The 19,839-nt window shown below is 43.8% G+C and overlaps 1 protein-coding gene across 3 annotated transcripts in view; it reads right to left on the reverse strand.

The window, feature by feature from the left end:
• Positions 1-1,090: 1,090 nt before the first annotated feature.
• Positions 1,091-19,839, reverse strand: part of ZBTB40 (zinc finger and BTB domain containing 40) — a 53,351-nt gene continuing 34,602 nt past the window's right edge. For 2 of the 3 annotated variants that reach the window (XM_056542659.1, XM_056542658.1), the window contains exons 11-18: positions 17,586-18,032; positions 12,019-12,225; positions 10,513-10,677; positions 7,603-7,817; positions 7,353-7,515; positions 3,899-3,985; positions 3,547-3,773; positions 1,091-2,166 (exon numbers count right to left, since the gene is read on the reverse strand). In XM_056542659.1, the coding sequence (XP_056398634.1) occupies positions 1,942-2,166; positions 3,547-3,773; positions 3,899-3,985; positions 7,353-7,515; positions 7,603-7,817; positions 10,513-10,677; positions 12,019-12,225; positions 17,586-18,032 (1,736 nt within the window). In that variant the 3' untranslated portion in view covers positions 1,091-1,941. The remainder of the gene's footprint in view (positions 2,167-3,546; positions 3,774-3,898; positions 3,986-7,352; positions 7,516-7,602; positions 7,818-10,512; positions 10,678-12,018; positions 12,226-17,585; positions 18,033-19,839) is intronic. The other variant, XM_056542660.1, reaches the window with a different exon arrangement.

A 19,839-nucleotide genomic window follows, 5' to 3' on the forward strand; every position in this document is an offset into this window, starting at 1 on the left:
TGACCTCCCATAGACTTGCATTGAGCGGGCGTGATGTGACATGAGGGGGCGTGGCTATGACGTCATGAGCTCCCGACGCCGGCTCCAGCATTCGGAACAGTTTATTCCAAACGCTGAGCGGCCGAGTACCCCTTTAAGGCTCTCTTTTTTTGCTGTTAGTGTGACGGGAGGCATAACGGGCACAGAGGACCCCATTAACTTGAATGGGATTCTCTGACATCCGTTATTGCTGCTGTTATTCAGCCGGAAGATAGCGGGGGCAAAAGACTGTGCAAGCACAAATTTTTCTCCTGCTATGTTCTAACGGGCCGTCATACTGCCGGGCACTAAGGGCAGTGTGAAAGGAGCCTGAGGAAGGATAGTTCCTTTAGAAGGGAACCTGTTGCACTGCGGGCAATGCAAAACAGGTGCAGGGTCCCAAAACACTGATTTACTGTGATACGCCCAGGTGTTTTAGAAAAATCATAGCTTTTTTAAAAAAAAAACTAAAACGGATCTTTGGAGGTTCCTGGTGAGTGCTCTATGTTCTGCTGGCCCCATAAGAACGCATCACTGAGGGGCAGAAAAGTGGACAACAGCCACAGGGAACTGCCCCAATGACTACTTCGCTATGGCTTCAAGCAGAACGCAGGCTCCACGAGGCGCAGGATTTACTCAAGGAAAGACCAAGTAAGAACCAAAAAGGTAGTTTATTCCAAGGATGTAACGAGTTTCAATGCAGATGCCTGAAGCTGCGGAACTGCAGTGAGATGCATTGCATCCTGGGAATGAACTACCTTTTTGGTTTTTACTTGGTCTTTCCTTGATAAGATCCTGCGCCTGGTAGAGCCGACGTTCTGCTTGAAGCCATACCGATTCTTGTCTATATCACAGCCAGAGGGCAGCAGATTTCTCGCTTTCTCATGTGCCTACCATTGTTGAGTATGATGTTACACAACTTCTTGGGATGAGCGGCTTTCATGTCTTCCCTTTACATCATTTTATATCTCTTTTAATACACAATGGAGCACTCTTCAATTTTCCAATGACTACTTAACAGGTTAACTGCGTTTTTTTTTTTTCAAATATGATTTTTTTTTTTTTTCAAACATTAAACATCCAGGCATTTCTAAGTAATATTGTTTGGGGACCCCGCTCCCTGACCGTTTCTTGCTGCCCATGGTTCGAATAGCATAAAACAGGAAACTGATTCCCTTTAAGGAGCATCAGGCAGTGGCTGTGCATCCCCCTGCTGTAAGACATTAAAACTCCTGGGGCCCCCACGATTTACTGCCTGGCACCCTGGCTCTCCCCATGCACAGAGTGGCCACGGCATGATGCAGTGGTAGACACGCCCCCTCCATGTATCTCTATGGGAGAGTCAGAGATACACGAGCGCTATATCTTTGGCTCTCCTCATAGAGATGCATAAAAGGGGTGTGACAGTGGGGCGAGCCGGGGCACTGGGCAAAAGATCATAGGACCCCCGCGATCAGACACTTCTCCCCTATCCACAGGAGTTTTTAAGTACCAGAGTTGCTCTTTAACCTCTTTCTAAACAACACAAGATAGTTTCAAAAGTAAAGAGAGCAATTAAATAACAGAAACGATACATCCTTGGAACGTTATTCGTTGTCTCCAGTCACGTAAAAAAAGAGCATGGAGGTTTCTTCCGCTATCCCTGTAATCTCACAACAGACGGTATACAACTTCTGCGATTCATTTTTAAGCTTGGCCGTGCTTCCCGAAAGGGACAATATCTAGTCAGTAAACAGGAATGGATCCAGCGGCAAGGAGGTGCGCAAAAGGAGACAAAATAAATAAGAACTGAGGCGCACAGGCCGTGTGTGTAAAAAAACGTGAAAAAAAATAATCATGAAATGAACACATGAACCTTGCAAGTGGTAAAAATAAAAGCCATCGATCCCTAGGGATTTATTCAAGGTTAAGGCAAAGTCAATGTTAGCTTTGAGTTCTCTGCGTCACTCCTGGAACAGCGTCTCCGCATATAAGAGTGACCGTTCCGTCAAATAAATCCTCCATGCTGACGGCCACCAGCTCTGTGCCTGCTGCTTGGCTGCTCTGCGTGTCCGGTAATGCGACGATCACTTGAGATCCCGCCAATTGTGACTCGTCCAAGGTTATTACTTGCTCTCCTGTAGATACTTGTTCCTGCGCTTGGATAACCTACAGAGGGAGAGACAATAAGTGGTTGGTTCTCATTACAGCAGTGAGTTTCCAGCTGTTGCAAAACTACAACTCCCAGCATACCCGGACAGCCAACGGCTGTCCGGGCATGCTGGGAGTTGTAGTTTTGCAACAGCTGGAGACACACTGTTAGGAAAACACTGCATTACAGACACTCCTGTCTATTCTTCACATGTATAGTGGTCCCTCAACTTACAATGGCCTCAGGTTACAATATTTCCGGGCTTTTCTAGACCATCGCAACTTGAAACCAAACTCCCCATACAATGCTATGGACAGTCCAGATCTCCAAATGTGTCAATGGCTGAAAGAACCGACCAATCAGAATGGGCATTCACTGATAAAACTGTATTCCTGAAGTGCATGCACTGACTATTGTCTGTTAGCGTCCCCTACAGTACAGGGAGGTATTACATGTTCTGTTCTACTCTTTACCTGTATTACTGAAGTGCATGCACTGACTGGTGTCTGGTAGCGCCCCCTACAGTACAGGGAGGTATTACATGTTCTGTACTACTCTTTACCTGTATTACTGAAGTGTATGCACTGACTGGTGTCTGGTAGCGCCCCCTACAGTACAGGGAGGTATTACATGTTCTGTACTACTCTTTACCTGTATTACTGAAGTGTATGCACTGACTGGTGTCTGGTAGCGCCCCCTACAGTACAGGGAGGTATTACATGTTCTGTACTACTCTTTACCTGTATTACTGAAGTGTATGCACTGACTGGTGTCTGGTAGCGCCCCCTACTGTACAGGGAGGTATTACATGTTCTACTCTTTACCTGTATTACTGAAGTGCATGCACTGTCTGGTAGTGCCCCCTACAGTACAGGGAGGTATTACATGTTCTGTACTACTCTTTACCTGTATTACTGAAGTGCATGCACTGATTGGTGTCTGGTAGAGCCCCCTACAGTACAGGGAGGTATTACATGTTCTCTACTCTTTACCTGTACCAGGGTTAGCTGCTCCTTTGGACACCAGGTGAGGGCGGCTCAATGTTACATTTTTAGGACACTGTGTACTGTGCAGGACCCTGAAGAAGCTCCTGTCCTCTACATAGACAGTGATTACAGCTCCCAGCAGATCTTTCTTACTTTTATATGAAAGGACTTTGCTTTATCTGTATTAGTTATCTACTTATTTATCTTTAATCCTCACTTTTTCCTATTTTTGGATGACATTTTGGGGCTTCAGAACCAATTACCAGGTTTCCATAGAGTTATGGTCTCAACATACAATGGTCATCCTGGAAACAATTTATATTGTAACTTGAGGGACCACTGTAGTAATCTTCACAGATTGATAATAATGGATCCCTATTACATATCCATTACACAAGGGAATAACATTACCTGAACAACTTGAGTATTTGCTGCCTGGGCTTCAGCCAGTACTATGTCGGGATGATCCGTCTCGTAGTGCTTCTCTAGCTGAGTCTGCGACGTGAAGAGCTCCCCACATAGGTCACACCCAAATGTGTTCTCAGTCTCATTGAAGTGGTCCGTGGATACGTGGTGCTGCAGGGCGCCCGGGAACTGGAAACACTCGCTGCAGTAAAGACACTGGAATGGCTGGGTCCCTAATAGTGAGATGAATGGTTATGAATATAGACTTCATAGAAAATATGCTGGCAGTGTATGTATAATGTCTCTCTCCTGCGGACTTGTCAGTAAGCGAAGAACTCACAGAAGAAACATCACTTACCTGAGTGCTTGCACTTGACGTGAACTTGCAGTGCGGCCGAGGATGGGTATGTCTGCTTACATTTCTCACATTCATAACTCTTACTGTCTAAAAGAGACAAGAGCCTTGGACTTAGGGGGAAATTGACTGGCGTGCACCAGCAAAACTGCGCCTGCAGTGTACCTTTATTTTGCGCATTGACTTGTGCCAAAATCATCTAATTTTGCACTATTTTTATGTTGTCTTTGCTGACTTTGTCCGTTTTCTTGTTGTGTGTTTTCCATGGTTGGCAGATACACTTGCACAACAATTCCTGGCATAGGAGTGTGTAAACGTATGCACTATCTAGGGGCTTCCTGCCATTTGCGTAAATTTATAAAGTGACATGCACAACATTATTTTTGCGCAGCAACAGGGAAACCACAAAAATCTGTGCTAGTGATGAATTCCCTTCTCAATATCACTAATATTATGCTAGAATAGGCAGATCCTCTATACTACACCACACAGGAGAGCTGACAGAGTGTACATACACTGTTAAAAAATATATAAAGGGAACACTAAGATAACACATCCTAGATCTGAATGAACTAATCGCATTAAATCCTTTCGTCTTTACATAGTTGAATGTACAACAAAATCACACACAAATTATCAATGGAAATCAAATTTATCAACCCATGGAGGTCTGGATATGGAGTCACACTCAAAATCACAGTGGAAAACCCCACTACAGGCCGATCTAACTTTATGTAATGTCCTTAAAACAAGTCACAATGAGGCTCAGTAGTGTGTGTGGCCTCCACGTGCCCGTATGACCTCCCTACAACGCCTGGGCATGCTCCTGATGAGGTGGCGGATTGTCTCCTGAGGGATGTCCTCCCAGACCTGGACTAAAGCATCCGCCAACTCCTGGACAGTCTGTGGTGGATGGAGCGAGACATGATGTCCCAGATGTGCTCAATCGGATTCAGATCTGGGGAACGGGCGGGCCAGTCCATAGCATCAATGCCTTCCTCTTGCAGGAACTGCTGACACACTCCAGCCACATGAGGTCTAGCATTGTCTTGTATTAGGAGGAATCCAGGGCCAACTGCACCAGCATATGGTCTCACAAGGGGTCTGAGGATCTCATCTCGGTACCTAATGGCAGTCAGGCTACCTCTGGCAAGCACATGGAGGGCTGTGCGGCCCCCCAAAGAAATGCCACCCCACACCATTACTGACCTACCGCCAAACCAGTCATGCTGGAGGATGTTGCAGGCAGCAGAACATTCTCCAAGGTGTCTCCACACTCTGTCACGTCTGTCACATGTGCTCAATGTGAACCTGCTTTCATCTGTGAAGAGCACAGGGTGCCAGTGGTGAATTTTCCAATCTTGGGGTTCTCTGGCAAATGCCAAATGTCCTGCAGGGTGTTGGGCTGTAAGCACAACCCCCACCTGTGGACGTCGGGCCCTCATACCACCCTCATGGAGTCTATTTCTGTTTGAGTGGACACATGCACATTTGTGGCCTGCTGGAGGTCATTTTGCAGGGCTCTGGCAGTGCTCCTCCTTGCACAAAGGCGGAGGTAGCGGTCCTGCTGCTGGGTTGTTGCCCTCCTACGGCCTCCTCCACGTCTCCTGATATACTGGCATGTCTCCTGGTAGCGCCTCCATGCTCTGGACACTACGCTGACAGACACAGCAAACCTTCTTACCACAGCTCGCATTGATGTGCCATCCTGGATGAGCTGCACTACCCGAGCCACTTGTGTGGGTTGTAGACTCCATCTCATGCTACCACTAGAGTGAAAACACCGCCAGCATTCAAAAGTGACCAAAACATCAGCCAGGAAGCATAGGAATTGAGAAGTGGTCTGTGGTCACCACCTGCAGAACCTCTCCTTTATTGGGGGTGTCTTGCTAATTGCTTATCATTTCCACATGTTGTCTGCTCCATTTGCACAACATCATGTGAAATTGATTGTCAATCAGTGTTCTTCCTGAGTGGACAGTGGGATTTCACAGAAGTGTCATTGACTTGGAGTTACATTGTGTTGTTTAAGTGTTCCCTTTAATTTTTTTGAGCAGTGTACTACACCACACATACTTACAAGAAGCAATAAGGTTAATCCTAAATGCTTTCTTTTATTTTTTCCTTAAGTATAGTCCATCAGTGGCTAAATGCTTTCTTAAGGACAAAGATGCCAGAAGGTGTAGTACCCCTTGAATTGTCACTGTATTACACACATGCCTGGGAATAAGCTGCTTATCAGCCATGAAATTAAAACCATTGTGGGAAATTTATCAACATCTGTGTAGTGGAAAAATTATGCAGTTGCCCATAACAACCAGTCACGCCCCCTCCCATAGACTTGCATTGAAGGGGTGGGGCATGACATCATGAGGGGGGCGGGGTTATGATGTCACGAGCTCCTGGCGCCAACTCCAGCGTTCGGAACAGTTTTTCCAAATGCTAAGCAGCGGAGTACCCCTTTAAGGGGTTAATGTAAAAATATTTAAAAAAGGACCCTGAAAAATAAAAGAAGCAATCTGATTGGTTGCTATGGGCACCTGTGCCATGCTTCCTCTACACAGGTTCTGCTAAATCTCCCCCTATAACATTAAAATCTAATATTTTGTAGGCCCCTCTTGTGCAGCTAAAACTGCTCTGTCCAGACAAGACCTCTGAAGGTGTTCTGTGCTCTCTGGCACAAAGATGTTGACTACAGACCCTTTAAAGGGGTACTCCAGGGGGAATTTTTATTTATTTTTTTAAATCAACTGGTGCCAGAAACAGATTTGTAAATTTACTTCTATTTAAAAATCCTAATCCTTTCAGTACTTATTAGCAGCTGTATACTACAGAGGAAATTCTCTAGTTCTTGTCCACAGTGCTCTCTGCTGACACCTCTGTCCATGTCAGCAGTCCAGAGCAGCATAGGTTTGCTATGGGGATTTTCTCCTGCTCTGGACAGTTCCTGATACGGTCATCAGGTGTCAGCAGAGAGCAGTGTGGACAAGTCAAAAAAAAGAAATTCAAGAAGAAAAGAATTTCCTCTGTAGCATACAGCTGCTAAGAAGTACTGGAAGGGTAAAGATTTTTTTAATAGAAGTCATTTGCAAATCTGTTTAACTTTCTGGCACCAGTTCATTTAAAAAAATATATATATATTTTCCACTGGAGCACCCCTTTAAGTTGGGAGAGGTAGAATTGGTCAATTGGATTGAGATCTGTAACATTTAGATGCCAAGTCAGAACCATGATCACTCCTGAACAAATCTATAGTGTAGCCTGGACATTATCCTGTGTTTAGGGCATACCGCTGCAATGAAGGGAGTAACCTTTATATAGGTGGTACAAGTTATAGAATTATTGCTGATCAGCGTTCGATCCTATTCTTTCTATCATCAGGCTGTATAAAGAACATGCTGCATTATGGCTCTACCAACCAATCCACAATCTGCTTTCTTTTCCCCCATGCACTCACCGGGATGTTCTAGCTTTGTGTGCTTCTGAAGTGTAGACGTGTTAGAGAAGACCTGTTCACAGGAGCCGCACTGAGCCGAAGAGAACTTGGAAGAACGATGATTCTGAGCGGCGAACAGATCGGGATGATGAGTGCGGTTGTGGTACCACAGGCCTGATAGTTGCTGTGGAAAGAAAAATCAGGTCACGACATTATACAAAAGGAGCGGAAAGCAGTCCCTGGCATCTGATGTAGGTCTCTGGGTACTCACCTGGTATGCCTTGTCACAGATCTCACAGTTGTATGGCTTTCCTCCTACATGGGTGACTATGTGGCGCTCTAGCAGAGAAGGGGCGCTAAAGATCTTCTCGCAGGAAGGGCAGGGGTGGTATTCCTTGGAATGTACAACCTGAATGTGCTGTCTGTTTTCTTCTAATGTAGGAAAACTCATTCTGCACTTCTGACAGTCATAGGGGTCTTCAATATCTAAAAGGACATTTATTTACGAAAGGTCAAGACATGTGGCAGGTAAGTAAATAAGGGCTTGCATAGTCTATATCAGTGGTCTTCAACCTGCGGACCTCCAGATGATGCAAAACTACAACTCCCAGCATGCCCGGACAGCCATCGGCTGTCCGGGCATGCTGGGAGTTGTAGTTTTGAAACATCTGTAGGTCCGCAGGTTGAAGACCACTGGTCTATATATTTTAATGCCAAAAAAATTAAAGGAAAACCGTCAGTTCGTTCACCCACTAAGGCTGCATTCACACCACGTTTTTGCAATACAGTTCCTGTATACATTTTCAATGTAAAAAAAAAAAAAAACGTACAGAACCGTATTGAAAACCGTATGCACTGACTCTCCATTGAAAACCGTATGCCAAAAGATGCATCCGATTTGCGTCTTGTACGGTTTTGCCAGTTTTTTTCTCCGTACCCAAAACCGTAGTCAACCACGGTTTTTGGTCCGGGTGAAAAACTGTATTAAACGTATAGTTTTTTTTTTTTTTTTTACATGGGAGTCAATGGGAATCGTACAGAACTGTATGTGCGTACGGTTCCATCCGGTTTGCACCGTACGGTTTTTGACTTTGTACAGTTTTTTTTTCTTGGAATTTCATTCAAATTAAACTTTATTCATAGGGAAGTTAAAAACGTATACGTTTTTTCCTTTAAAAAAACGGATGCAAACGAACATCATTTTTCAAACCATATACGGGTTAAAATGTGTACACACGTTTTGATGCAGTTTAGTCCGGTTTTGAGGAATCCGTTTTTCATCAAAAACCTGATACGGGAACTGTATTGCAAAAACGTGGTGTGAATGCAGCCTAAACCTTATACACTGGGTTATAGTGTGGGTGAACAGGAGTCCAACGAGAGGTCACTTACCTAAATATGTCCCGTAGGGTCCTGAGATTCCATGCTGAATTCAGTGAATCGCAAGTGGAGTCACTAAGCCAGCCCCCCCCCCCCCCCCCCGTGTTTCACTGAATTCAGCAGTGGATCTTCTGGGGGACATATTTCAGGACAAGGCCGTGCGCAGATATTTTGGAAGCCAGGGCCTGAAGTGAAAAAAGGGCACTACTCATAATTATTTATATAATGATGCCCCAGTGACCAGCGTCAAAAGGGCAGGGGCTCAAGCCCCTTTTCTTGTCAATGTGTGCACGTCCCTGTCTCAGGACCTGCTGGACATATTTAAATAAGTGACCCCTCGTTGGACTCCCGTTCACCCACACAATAACCCAGTGCATAAGGTTAAGTGTGGGTAAACAGGATGACAGTTTTCCTTTAATAACCGGAATAACCCTTCCGCTAGAGGAAAAGAGCAAAGTACAGAAGCGCTCCCTTGTGTGTATCCGTGATTATCACCAAAATCAAATATAATCCATTAGGTGAGTATTCCACTCACCTGATAGCATTGTGCAATGAAGAGGCACAATGCTCACCAACATATGAATGGGCTACGACCAAAGGTGGCTGCTGCGGCTTCCCACGCCGAGAATCCTGGCACGAAGACAGATCCAAAACAAAGCGCAGCAGCAGAGAAAAGCTGGAATGGAAGCTTGAAGATCGCGCTGCAGCTTCTGTTCCAGCTTTTCTCTGCTGCTGTTCTTTGCTAGAGTAAGGCTGGGTTCACACCACGTTTGCAATACTGTTCCCGCATCAGGTTTTTGATAAAAACGGATTCCTCAAGACCTGATTTAACTGCATCAAAACGTGTGTACAAATTTTAATCCGTATACAGTTTGAAAAATGATGTCCAGTTGCATCAGTTTTTTGAGAAAAACCCGTATACGTTTTTACCTTTTCACTCCATTATGAATAAAGTTTAACTTCTTTAATTGAAATTCCAAGAAAAACACTGTGCAAAGTCAAAGACCGTATGGTGAAAACCGGATGGAACCGTATGCACATACGGTTCTGTACGGTTCCCATTGACTCCCATGTTTAAAAAAAAAATTTATGTTTCAGTACGGTTTTTCACCCGGACCAAAAACCGCTATATGGCCTTACAAGCGGAAATGCTATAACATTAAAAAATAAATAAATAAACATTACTCGTCTGTTTACTCTCATCACTCCACATGGCCCCTTCAACCTGTCACTGACATCAATTATGAGGACACCACACAGGCTAACGATTGGCTGCAATGATCACATGGGTGTATGCAGAAAAGCACAACACAATTACTTCTATAAAAAAAATCTTAATCCTTCCAGTACTTCTCAGCCGCTGTATGCTTAACGGGAAGTTCTTTTCCAATTTCTTTTCTGTCTGACAAAAGTGCTCTCTGCTGACACCTCTGTCCGTGTCAGGAACTGTGCAGAGCAGGAGAGGTTTTCTATGGGGATTTTCTCCTGCTCTGGACAGTTCCTGACATGGACAGAGGTGTCAGCAGAGAGCACTGTGGTCAGACTGAAAAAAAAATTCAAAAATAACTTCTTGTGTAGCATACAGCAGCTGATAAGTACTGGAAGGATTACAATTTTTAATAGAAGTAACTTACATATCTGTTTAACTTTCTGGCACCAGTTGATTTAAAAAAAAAAAATTAAAAATTTTAAGTTTTTTCACTGGAGTACCCCTTTAAAGAAAGAATCTAATAAAGATAGGAAAACATACATACAATAAAGCGAGTTTCGAGAACAAATGTAAGGAATTAAGGAAACTTACTATGAAATGTCCGCAGATGTATACTAAGGCCATTAGCTTGGCTGAAACCTTTCCCACATTCTCGGCAGACATACGGCTTGTCCCCTGTGTGAGTCCTCACGTGTCTAGTCAGCTCAATAGATTGTGCAAATACAGCATCGCAATATTGGCACACGTACATTTTACCTGGAATGGAAAGAACATACATTTTAGTAATAGAAAATAGGTATGTAAACCTTTAGAGTGTTTTTTAATATGCTTTTGTTTTATTAACCCCTTCCCTCCCCAGGGCATATGGGTACGTCCTGGGAAGGGGGAGCAGGATTGTAACGTGATCCCGCTGCGTACCATGTGGCCCCCGGCTGGAATCAATAGCCAGGGGCCGCAGCTAATAGCCTGCAGCTGCAAGCATATTAACCCTTTAGATCCCGCGATCAAAGCTAATTGCCGGCTAATTGCCATTAGCTGTCCGGGCATGCTGGGAGTTGTAGTTTTGGAACATCTGGAGGGCCACAGTTTAAAGACCGCTGCATTAACCCCTTCCATGTTAAAAGTTCAAATCACCCCCTTTTACTATATAAAAACATGCAAACATAATAAAAATAAACATATTTGGTATCGCTTCGTGCGTAATTGTACGACCTATTAAAATATAACATTATGTATCCCGTACGGTAAATGTGAAAAAAAATACCAAACCACAGATTTGCAATTTTTATAATATTCCAGAAAAAAAAGTTAAAAAGCCATTAAAAAGTCAGATCAATACCAAAATGGTACCGATACAAAAAACAGATTATGGCGCAAAAAATGAGCCCTCATACAGTCTGGTATGCGGGAAAAAAATAAAGCTACAGGGGTTAAAAAATGGCAATTAAAATTTTTTGAAAAAGTTCAGAATTTGTAAAACATGACATAAACGATACAAATCTGGTATCGCTGTAATCAGGCGCCTAAAGTATAAAACTAACATGTTATCTGACCACAAGGTAAATGGCGCAGAAAAGAAAAACACCAAATCTGCAAAATTATCTTTTACTATTTCAATTTCACTTCCCTTAATATATATATATATTTTTTTTTTGGTTCAGAGAATATGTTATTGAAAAATTAAAAGGTGTCATTATAGTAGGTAGTTATGGCTATTATAGGGCGAGGAGGAAAAAATTAGAGCGTAAAAGCGAAAATTGGCCCGGACAAGTGGATCGTCAGGAGGGACAAGTAGATTTTGCTCCATTTTAGTCCCGTCAAGTAGTTTTTTATAAAATTTCCACACCCCTGCTATTTACACTCTGATATAGTACAATCTGTGTATGAAAGCCTGAATGTATTCAACCCTAGTCCAGTAATCCTATAGAACAGTGGTCTTCAACTTGCGGACCTCCAGATGTTGCAAAACTACAGCCGATGGCTGTCCGGGCATGCTAGGAGTTGTAGTTTTGCAACATCTGGAGGTCCGCAGGTTGAAGACCACTGATATAGAACATGACATATGTGACCCTATAAAAAGACCAGCCGGCACCATACCTTCAGAGTGCTTCTTTTTGGTGTGGTAGGAGAGTGCAGCCGCCTGGGTAAAGGTCATGTGACAGTGTTTGCACACAAAGGGGCGCTCCCCCGTATGCAGCCGCTGATGATTCTTCAGGGTGGAGTTTGCCGCAAACTTAGCGCCACACTCTTCACAGGAGAACGGCTTCTCATCGAAATGCTCCGTCCGTTTATGGTACTGCAGTCCTGAGAAACAAAAAGTTATCATTTACTTCACAGGAATCCATTTACATTTAGGTCCACAGTTGCAAGAAAATAAGAGAACCCTTTGGAATGATCTGGGTTTCTGCATTGATCACAGATAAAATGAGGTCCGATTGTTATCCATGTCTCAAATATAGACAAATGTCACCCAACTCAGATATACAAAGACTCCTTTCAACTCCGCCTCCCAGGCTGATAACTAGCGATCACATCGATCAAAACAATTGACATGTGTGAGCAAAATGTCAAAAGTTTATTTCTAATGATCGTATCCCTTTAAGAATACTTAAAGGGATACTCTGCTGCTCAGCGTTTGGAACAAAATGTTCTGAATGCTTAGAGCCGGCGCCGGGAGCTCGTGATGTAATAGCCCCGCCCCTCAATGCAAGTCTATGGGAGGGGGCGTGACTGCTGTCATGCCCCCTCCCATAGACTTGCATTGAAGGGCAGGGCGTGACATCATGAGGGGCGGGGCTATGATGTCACGAGCTCCCGACACCGGCTCTAAGCATTCGGAACCTTTTGTTCCAAACGCTGAGCAGCAGAGTATCCCTTTAAGAGTATTATTTTACAAAATAAAAGTCCACAGTCATTAGGTTTGTTTAAAATGCTGGACGGAGTCTTTGTGTTTGAGTTGCCGGCCGCCGATCTGTTGGGGGCAATTTATCTAGGGTCGTGTAGGTGAACTCTTATTTATTTTTACACCTTTAATTTGTGTGGTGGAAAATGTGTACGTGTGCCAAGTTTATGAAATGGTGCAGGGCATGTGATCAATATGGGCTAGGACACTTTTTTATTTTTTTTTATTTCTGTTCTCCACTTTGTAATGTTCCTTCTGTGCAACTTTTTAACCGTTTGCACCAAAATGTGCAACTTTTTACAAATTATGCCCACGGCCAGTTTTGTAGGACAAGTCTTAGCCTATGTACCTCTGGGACAAATGGAAAGCATCGCCTCAAATTTTGCAACAATTTGCCAACGATAAATTAATTACCACTGCATTAAAGTTAGTACGAATCTGCGTATAGCAACACGCCTTGATTTTTTATTTTTTTTGTGTAAAACGAAAGTCGCAGAGACAAATCCTGCAACAAATTAACAAACTTTTTTTAACCCACAAAAACAGTTAAATCCTTTGGTGAATCCCTCTCATTAGGTACACATCCAGAGTGTATGGAGAAAAAGTGATGCCATGAATGTATTATCCTGTAGATGGCGCTTTATCACCAATCGCCTCCAATAAATGTTTTGGAGCATTCCTCCCAGCAAAGGAGACTTCATCTGTATTTCTGGCTTCCCTTGCACAATAATCAATGGCTTCCCCAGGCTGTTATACCCCCTTCAAACCCTTCCTATCCTACTCAAACATGATGATTTTAAAGCAAGTAACCGCTGAATTGAGGTGTTTAACTAGCAGGGTAAGCGCCCTCGCATTGCTCTGCAAAAATTGATGTTGGGAAAGACTGAGGGTCTTCTTAACCTACCCAATGTGAGGGGCTATAACTTAGTCTGCTTATTTTGGCATGTAATTGATAGGCTGCAGGGTTTCTCTTTCTATTCCAATGTGTTCATAGAACAGAATCTGGCAGTACAGTGGGACTTGGTAGCCTTTCTGCATACCGCCTACACGAAACTGCCCCCATGATTAAGGGATCGGTCTTGTTACACGATACTATCATCTCTTGGAAGGAGATGCGGAAGGCTTTTGGCCTCCCCTTTCTCCTCTCCAAGAGGATGCCCTTATGTCATCATCCTTAATTCCTGCAGGGGAGAGCCTCGTCCTGGCTGTCCCTCTAGAAGGACCGAGGTATATTAGTGGTTGGGGACCTTATGATTAAGGAGGATCGTCGGCGGTACACTCCTGAGATATTATCTAAGTTTGCTCTCCCTAGCTCACATATGTTGTTTGCCAATCAAGCCTATTCATTCTGTAATAATAGGCTACATAATCTCACACTCTAATTACAATCCCACTCCTTAGACGACATAATTGGTACGGGACCTAGACGCCCTACAATCAAGCCTGTCGTAGCAGGTTTCTAACAGTGGACCCTAAAAATGATTAATTCTGTACGCAGGAGAGGTGGACGGGCGATGAGGAATTGACCGAGGTCATCCTCTCTGGAGTACGTAAATGTGTAATAAACGAGAGAAGGAGGGAAATGTATTTTAAAATGGCTCACGCTGCACTATTTGGAGTCAATATTCTCCCCTCTTCGGATTTTCCGGACAGAATTACCAGTTGTCGTAATGCACACATTCTAGATCATACTGGGAGTTAGTTGCATGTTATATTTATGACGATTGGAGAGTGAGAGTCCCGATTACACCGAGTAGCGTTCTCTCTAACCAGTTGCGTCCCCCGGAGGGGAGGGAAGGAAGTCCCCTCAGATGGTTCATGTGGCCTTGTTGGTGGCTTTGCGCTGCCTCTTTGCTACTTGGCTCTCGGACACTACACCGGATTTGTCCAAGCTGATTGCTCAAATGAAGGTTTTCTTTGGGGTAGATAAGCTAGATACAGAGAGTGCAAAATAATATATATATTATATATAATAAATTATTTTATACAAAACCAGTCCTCAAAGATCTTTGAGGACTGGTTTTGTATATCATAATTTATTATATACAATATTTTTTGCACATAGTATTAGGCCTTTTTGGGATTCAGGCCATCCCAGTTAACCTCGGGACGGTCGGTTGAGTGAGCTACACACCTTATTCTTTTTATTAGATACAGAGAGTCACAAAATGACTGGCACCAAAAGGTTCTCCCAGAAATGGAAATCATTCTTAGTGATGCATTTTAATGTGCAGATAGCTGGCATAGTGTCCCCCTTCCGGTACACGGAATGGTATAATATGGAGTCTCTCAGGGGCTCTTTGGGTCGCCTCAGCCTGCCCTGACCCTTTTCTCTTTGGACACAAGTGATTGGCTCTGTCCCACATATTTTTTGTTCCTATTTGGGATACCCTGGGGATCTTTTATAATCCTTCCTTTACTCAGGGATGTGTGGGTAGTCTCTCACTGGCTGCCTATATCGCATGTGATAGACTATGGGGGGGAGATTTATCAAAACCTGTGCAGAGGAAAAGTTGCTGAGTTGGCCATTGCAACCAATCACATTTCTTTTTTCATTTTTGAAAAGGCCTCTGCAAAATTAAAAAAGCCATCTGATTGGTTGCTATGGGCAACTCAGCAACATTTCCACTGCACAGGTTTTGATAAATCTCCCCCTATATTACTGGGCCTTTCAGCCTGTTGGGGATCCTGGATTGTTCTATTGGGAGGCCTTGTGACTTGTCATTTATGTTGAGCTTTTTTTCTTTTTGCACTGTATGTATATTTGATTGTGATTTTTGGCCGCACTGTCGGGCCTTGTTTTAAAAAAATTAAATAAAATAAAAATTGTTTGCAAGTTAACAAGAATTCAAAATAAAAAAGATAAGATAAAAGGAGTGGAAGCCTCCCATGTTAAAGGAGTACTCCGGGATAAGAAAACTTATCCCCTATCCTAAGGATAGGGGATAAGTTTCAGATCGCAGGGGGTCCGACCGCTGGGGCCCCCCCGCGATCTACAAAAAGGGGCACCCAAAAGTCAGTGGCCAGGGGCTGTGTCCGACCAACACGCCCCCTCAATACATCTCTATGGGAGAGCCGGAGCACTGCAATCAGCAGCCTCTGCCATAGAAATGTATTGAGGGGGCGTGTTGGATGCCGCATCATGCGGTGGTCGAAATGAGCTATTTCGGGAAAGAGCCGAGAGCCCCGTACAGGAGATCACGGGGGGGCAGCAGTCGGACCCCAGCGATCTGAAACTCAGTTTTCTTATCCTGGAGTACTCCTTTAAGTCAACAGTAATAGTCGATTACATTAACCGATGTTATGTAGTGGTAGCATTTTCTCGACAGAACATCATTCCTAAGTCATAGGCAGGGAACAGTAGCAAATGGCAAGGCGTAGCCAGTTGAAGGAACAAGTATCTATGGAATACGGTGCAATATTGCTAGCTATACTGGAACAAGCAGTGGGGGCTCATCTAAGGAGGTGTCAAACAAGGTATATCAATGACTGTTGACAAGAGCCTAGGAAGGCATCAAGTATACAGGTGCACTATAATCCCAAGGGGTAAGGATACGGAAGGCATGTCGGGCCTTGTTTTAGGTCTTTTGTTTTACGTTTTGTTCTGTTTTGAAAATGCTAATAAATACATTGGAATAATAAAAAATAAAGGGGTACTCCGGTGTAAAACTTTTTTTTTTTCTAACCAACTGGTGCCAGAAAGTAAAACAGATTTGTAAGTTATCTGTATCGAAGGGAGCTCGGCACCACTCTCTGTATATGAAAAAGACGGGAAAGGCTAGGACCCTTGATTGCTTCTCCCCTTGCAACTGCTGGAGGTACATACAGGTGCTACCACGCTGATAGACAATGTGAAATTCCAGTAAAAAAGATGAAGCGGAGCACTCACCAGACCTGACCGAATCGATCAAAGGCACATCAGGGGGGGAAGGTGGTACAGACAGGGGAGTGTGACTTAGAGACGCAGGAGGATACCCCCGCGTCTCTAAGTCACACTCCCCTGTCTGTACCACCTTCCCCCCCTGATGTGCCTTTGATCGATTCGGTCAATAAAATCCATCTGCATTCAAGGTCTGGTGAGTGCTCCGCTTCATCTTTTTTACTGAGATTTGTAAGTTACTTCTATTTAAAAATCTTAACCCTTCCAGTACTTAGCTGCTATATGCTCCCCAGGAAGTTCTTTTCTTTTTGAATTTCCTTTCTGTCTGACCACAGTGCTCTCTGCTGCCACCTCTGTCCATTTTAGGAACTGTCCAGAGTGGAAGCAAATTCTCATAGCAAACCTCACCTGCTCCAGACAGTTCCTGACATGGACAGAGGTGTCAGCAGAGAGCACTGTGGTCAGACTGGAAATAACTACACAACTTCCCCTGTAGTATACAGCAGCTTATAAGTACTGGAAGGGTTAGGATTTTTTTTTTTTTTAAAGAAAAGTAATTTACAAATCTGTTTAACTTTCTGGAGCCAGTTGATTTAAAAAAAAAAATAATTGTTTTCCACTGGAGTACCCCTTTAAATGTGTGGGACGTTTTGGTTTGCTCACATTAGCACGGTGTTTTCTAACCAGGGTTCCTTCAGCTGTTACAAAATTATAACTCCCAGCATGCCCAGACAGCCAACGGCTGTCTGGGCATGCTGGGAGTTGTAGTTTTGCAACAGCTGGAGGAACCCTGGTTGGAAAACATTGCAGTAGCATAAGGAGCATCTACAAAACCGCAGGATGTTTTAGGAGTGATGCAGAAGCAATGTAAATGTAAATCACCTGATGGATGAGCAAACTCTTTGCCGCAGATGTCACACGTCACCAGCATTTTCTTTTTCCCTTTACTATTCCGAGAGATCAGGTAGCCATGCACTTCCTCTCGGTGCTGATCCAGCTCCTTCTTTGAGGCCTGCACCACATTGCAGTCTTTGCATTGCAGGGGATTTCTCTTTGCCATTCGGCAGCGTTTCATGTGCACCTCCAGCCGGCAGCGGAACAGGAAGATCTTGTCACAGGATTTGCAGATAAAGTTCTTTTTGGAGCCCTTTTCTTGGGAGAGTTCTGCTCTCTCCTTCTCAGAATCCACGTCTTCGTTTTCATCATCTTTCGCATCATCGTCTTCCTCGTTCCTGTCGCCAACCTCTTCGATAAAGTCGAGCTGGCATTCGTTGTTTTCAGACCACTTGAGGGCGCTCTGGAAATTGCATTTTCCATCCACTAGTAAACCTTAAAAGAAATCAGTTATTCTAAATGACAATAAATTATGTTTTTCATGAAATTTCAAAAAGGCTGCATTAAAAGGGGTACCCCAGGGGAAAACATTATTATTATTTTAATCAACTGGTGCCAGAAAGTTATACAGATTTGTAAATGACTTCTATTAAAAATATTAATCCTTCCAGTACTCATCAGCTGCTGTATGCTCCAGAGGAAGTTGTGTAGTTCTTTTCTGTCTGACCACAGTGCTCTCTGCTGACACCTCTGTCCATGTCAGGAACTGTCCAGAGCAGGATAGGTTTGCTTTGGGGATTTGCTCCTACTCTGGACAGTTCCTGACATGGACAGAGGTGTCAGCAGAGAGCACTGTGGTCAGACTGGAAAGAACAACTCAACTTCCTGTGGAGCATACAGCAGCTGATAAGTACTGGAAGGGTTAAGATTTTTTAAATTTATTTAAAATTTTTAAGTAATTTACAGATTTGTTTAACTTCGGCACCAGTTAATAAAAAAAAAATATATGTTTTCCACTAGAGTACCCCTTTAATATAAATCAAATTAAAAGGGTAAAAAAATAAATAAATAAACTGTCATTCTTGGTTCACTTTGTCTCCTCTCCCTCCCCCCCCCAGAGACAGAGATCATGTGACACTTTGTATTAGCTTTCAGCATCCTAACTGTGTAAGCCACTCCCTTTTCTGCTGTCATACCGACAAGCCATGCCCACTTTCTAACATTGCCCAACCAAGTGAATCGGGTCAATAATAGCTCATCAAGCCACAACCTCTTCTGACTTCATGATGACAAGCCACACGCCTAACTGTCTTGTCAGTGAGAACTGCTGGGAAATGTAGTTTTAGGGTAGGGTCACATGGACGGATCGGCAGTATAGTTTACGCTGCGAATCCGCCAACGATGGACCCTACAGTTTGCGCCCAGTTGTGCCTGCTCGTAGCATTGATCCAACGCTACGAGCAGACACACTGCGCTGTGCGCACGAGCGGTGTACGCTTACACATCAAGGCCGCTCCCCTGCTCCCTGAGCTAGGCCAAGAGCAGCCGCTGTGTGTGCGGGTATAATGCGCATGCGCGTGAGAACTCGCACATTGCAGTTTGTCTGCTTGTAACGGCGGATTGCCGCTACGAGTAGGCACAATTGGGAGTACACTGTAGGGTCCATCGGCGGCGGATATGCAGTGTAAAATAAGCTGTGGATCCATCCATGTGACCCTACCCTTAATAGGGTGTGCGGGAGAAAGCAGCAGAGAGGAAATGGAGTAGTCGCCAATGGAGGACGGTGCATCAGAAAGCAGAGAATGGTGCAAGAAAAAAAAAATATATATACATTCCACATCATGTGGAGAACTATTATTTTTTTTAAAAAGGTCTACAGATAACCCCTTCAAATGGAGACTGAGCTGCAGTGCAAAATGAGTACATGAATACATGAAGCACCATCTTTTTTTATTTTTTATTTATTTTTTAATAATGAAAGCAACAGTGACCAAATGTGACCTCTAGGATACCCAGTGAAGGAGACCCCTGACTGTTTTTCCCTGCAGTGCTCCTATCCACCTGGCTAAGTACTGCTTTGCAGGAAAAGACTGAAGGAGCCACAGAGTTGCATCAACACTGCAGCCCCATTATTTTTAGCACTGCTTATGGGTGCCAGAGATTGGACCTACCTTCTGATCATAAAATGATGGCAAATGCTACCAATACGCCATCGCTTTATCATATCTTTATACCTCTAACATTTCAATCAAAGCTTGGAGACAAAACATTGTACACTGGAAACAAGTCTGAATTAGAGGAC

Source organism: Hyla sarda, chromosome 10 (assembly GCF_029499605.1).
Source record: "Hyla sarda isolate aHylSar1 chromosome 10, aHylSar1.hap1, whole genome shotgun sequence".
In the NCBI taxonomy this organism is placed as follows: Eukaryota; Metazoa; Chordata; class Amphibia; order Anura; family Hylidae; genus Hyla; species Hyla sarda.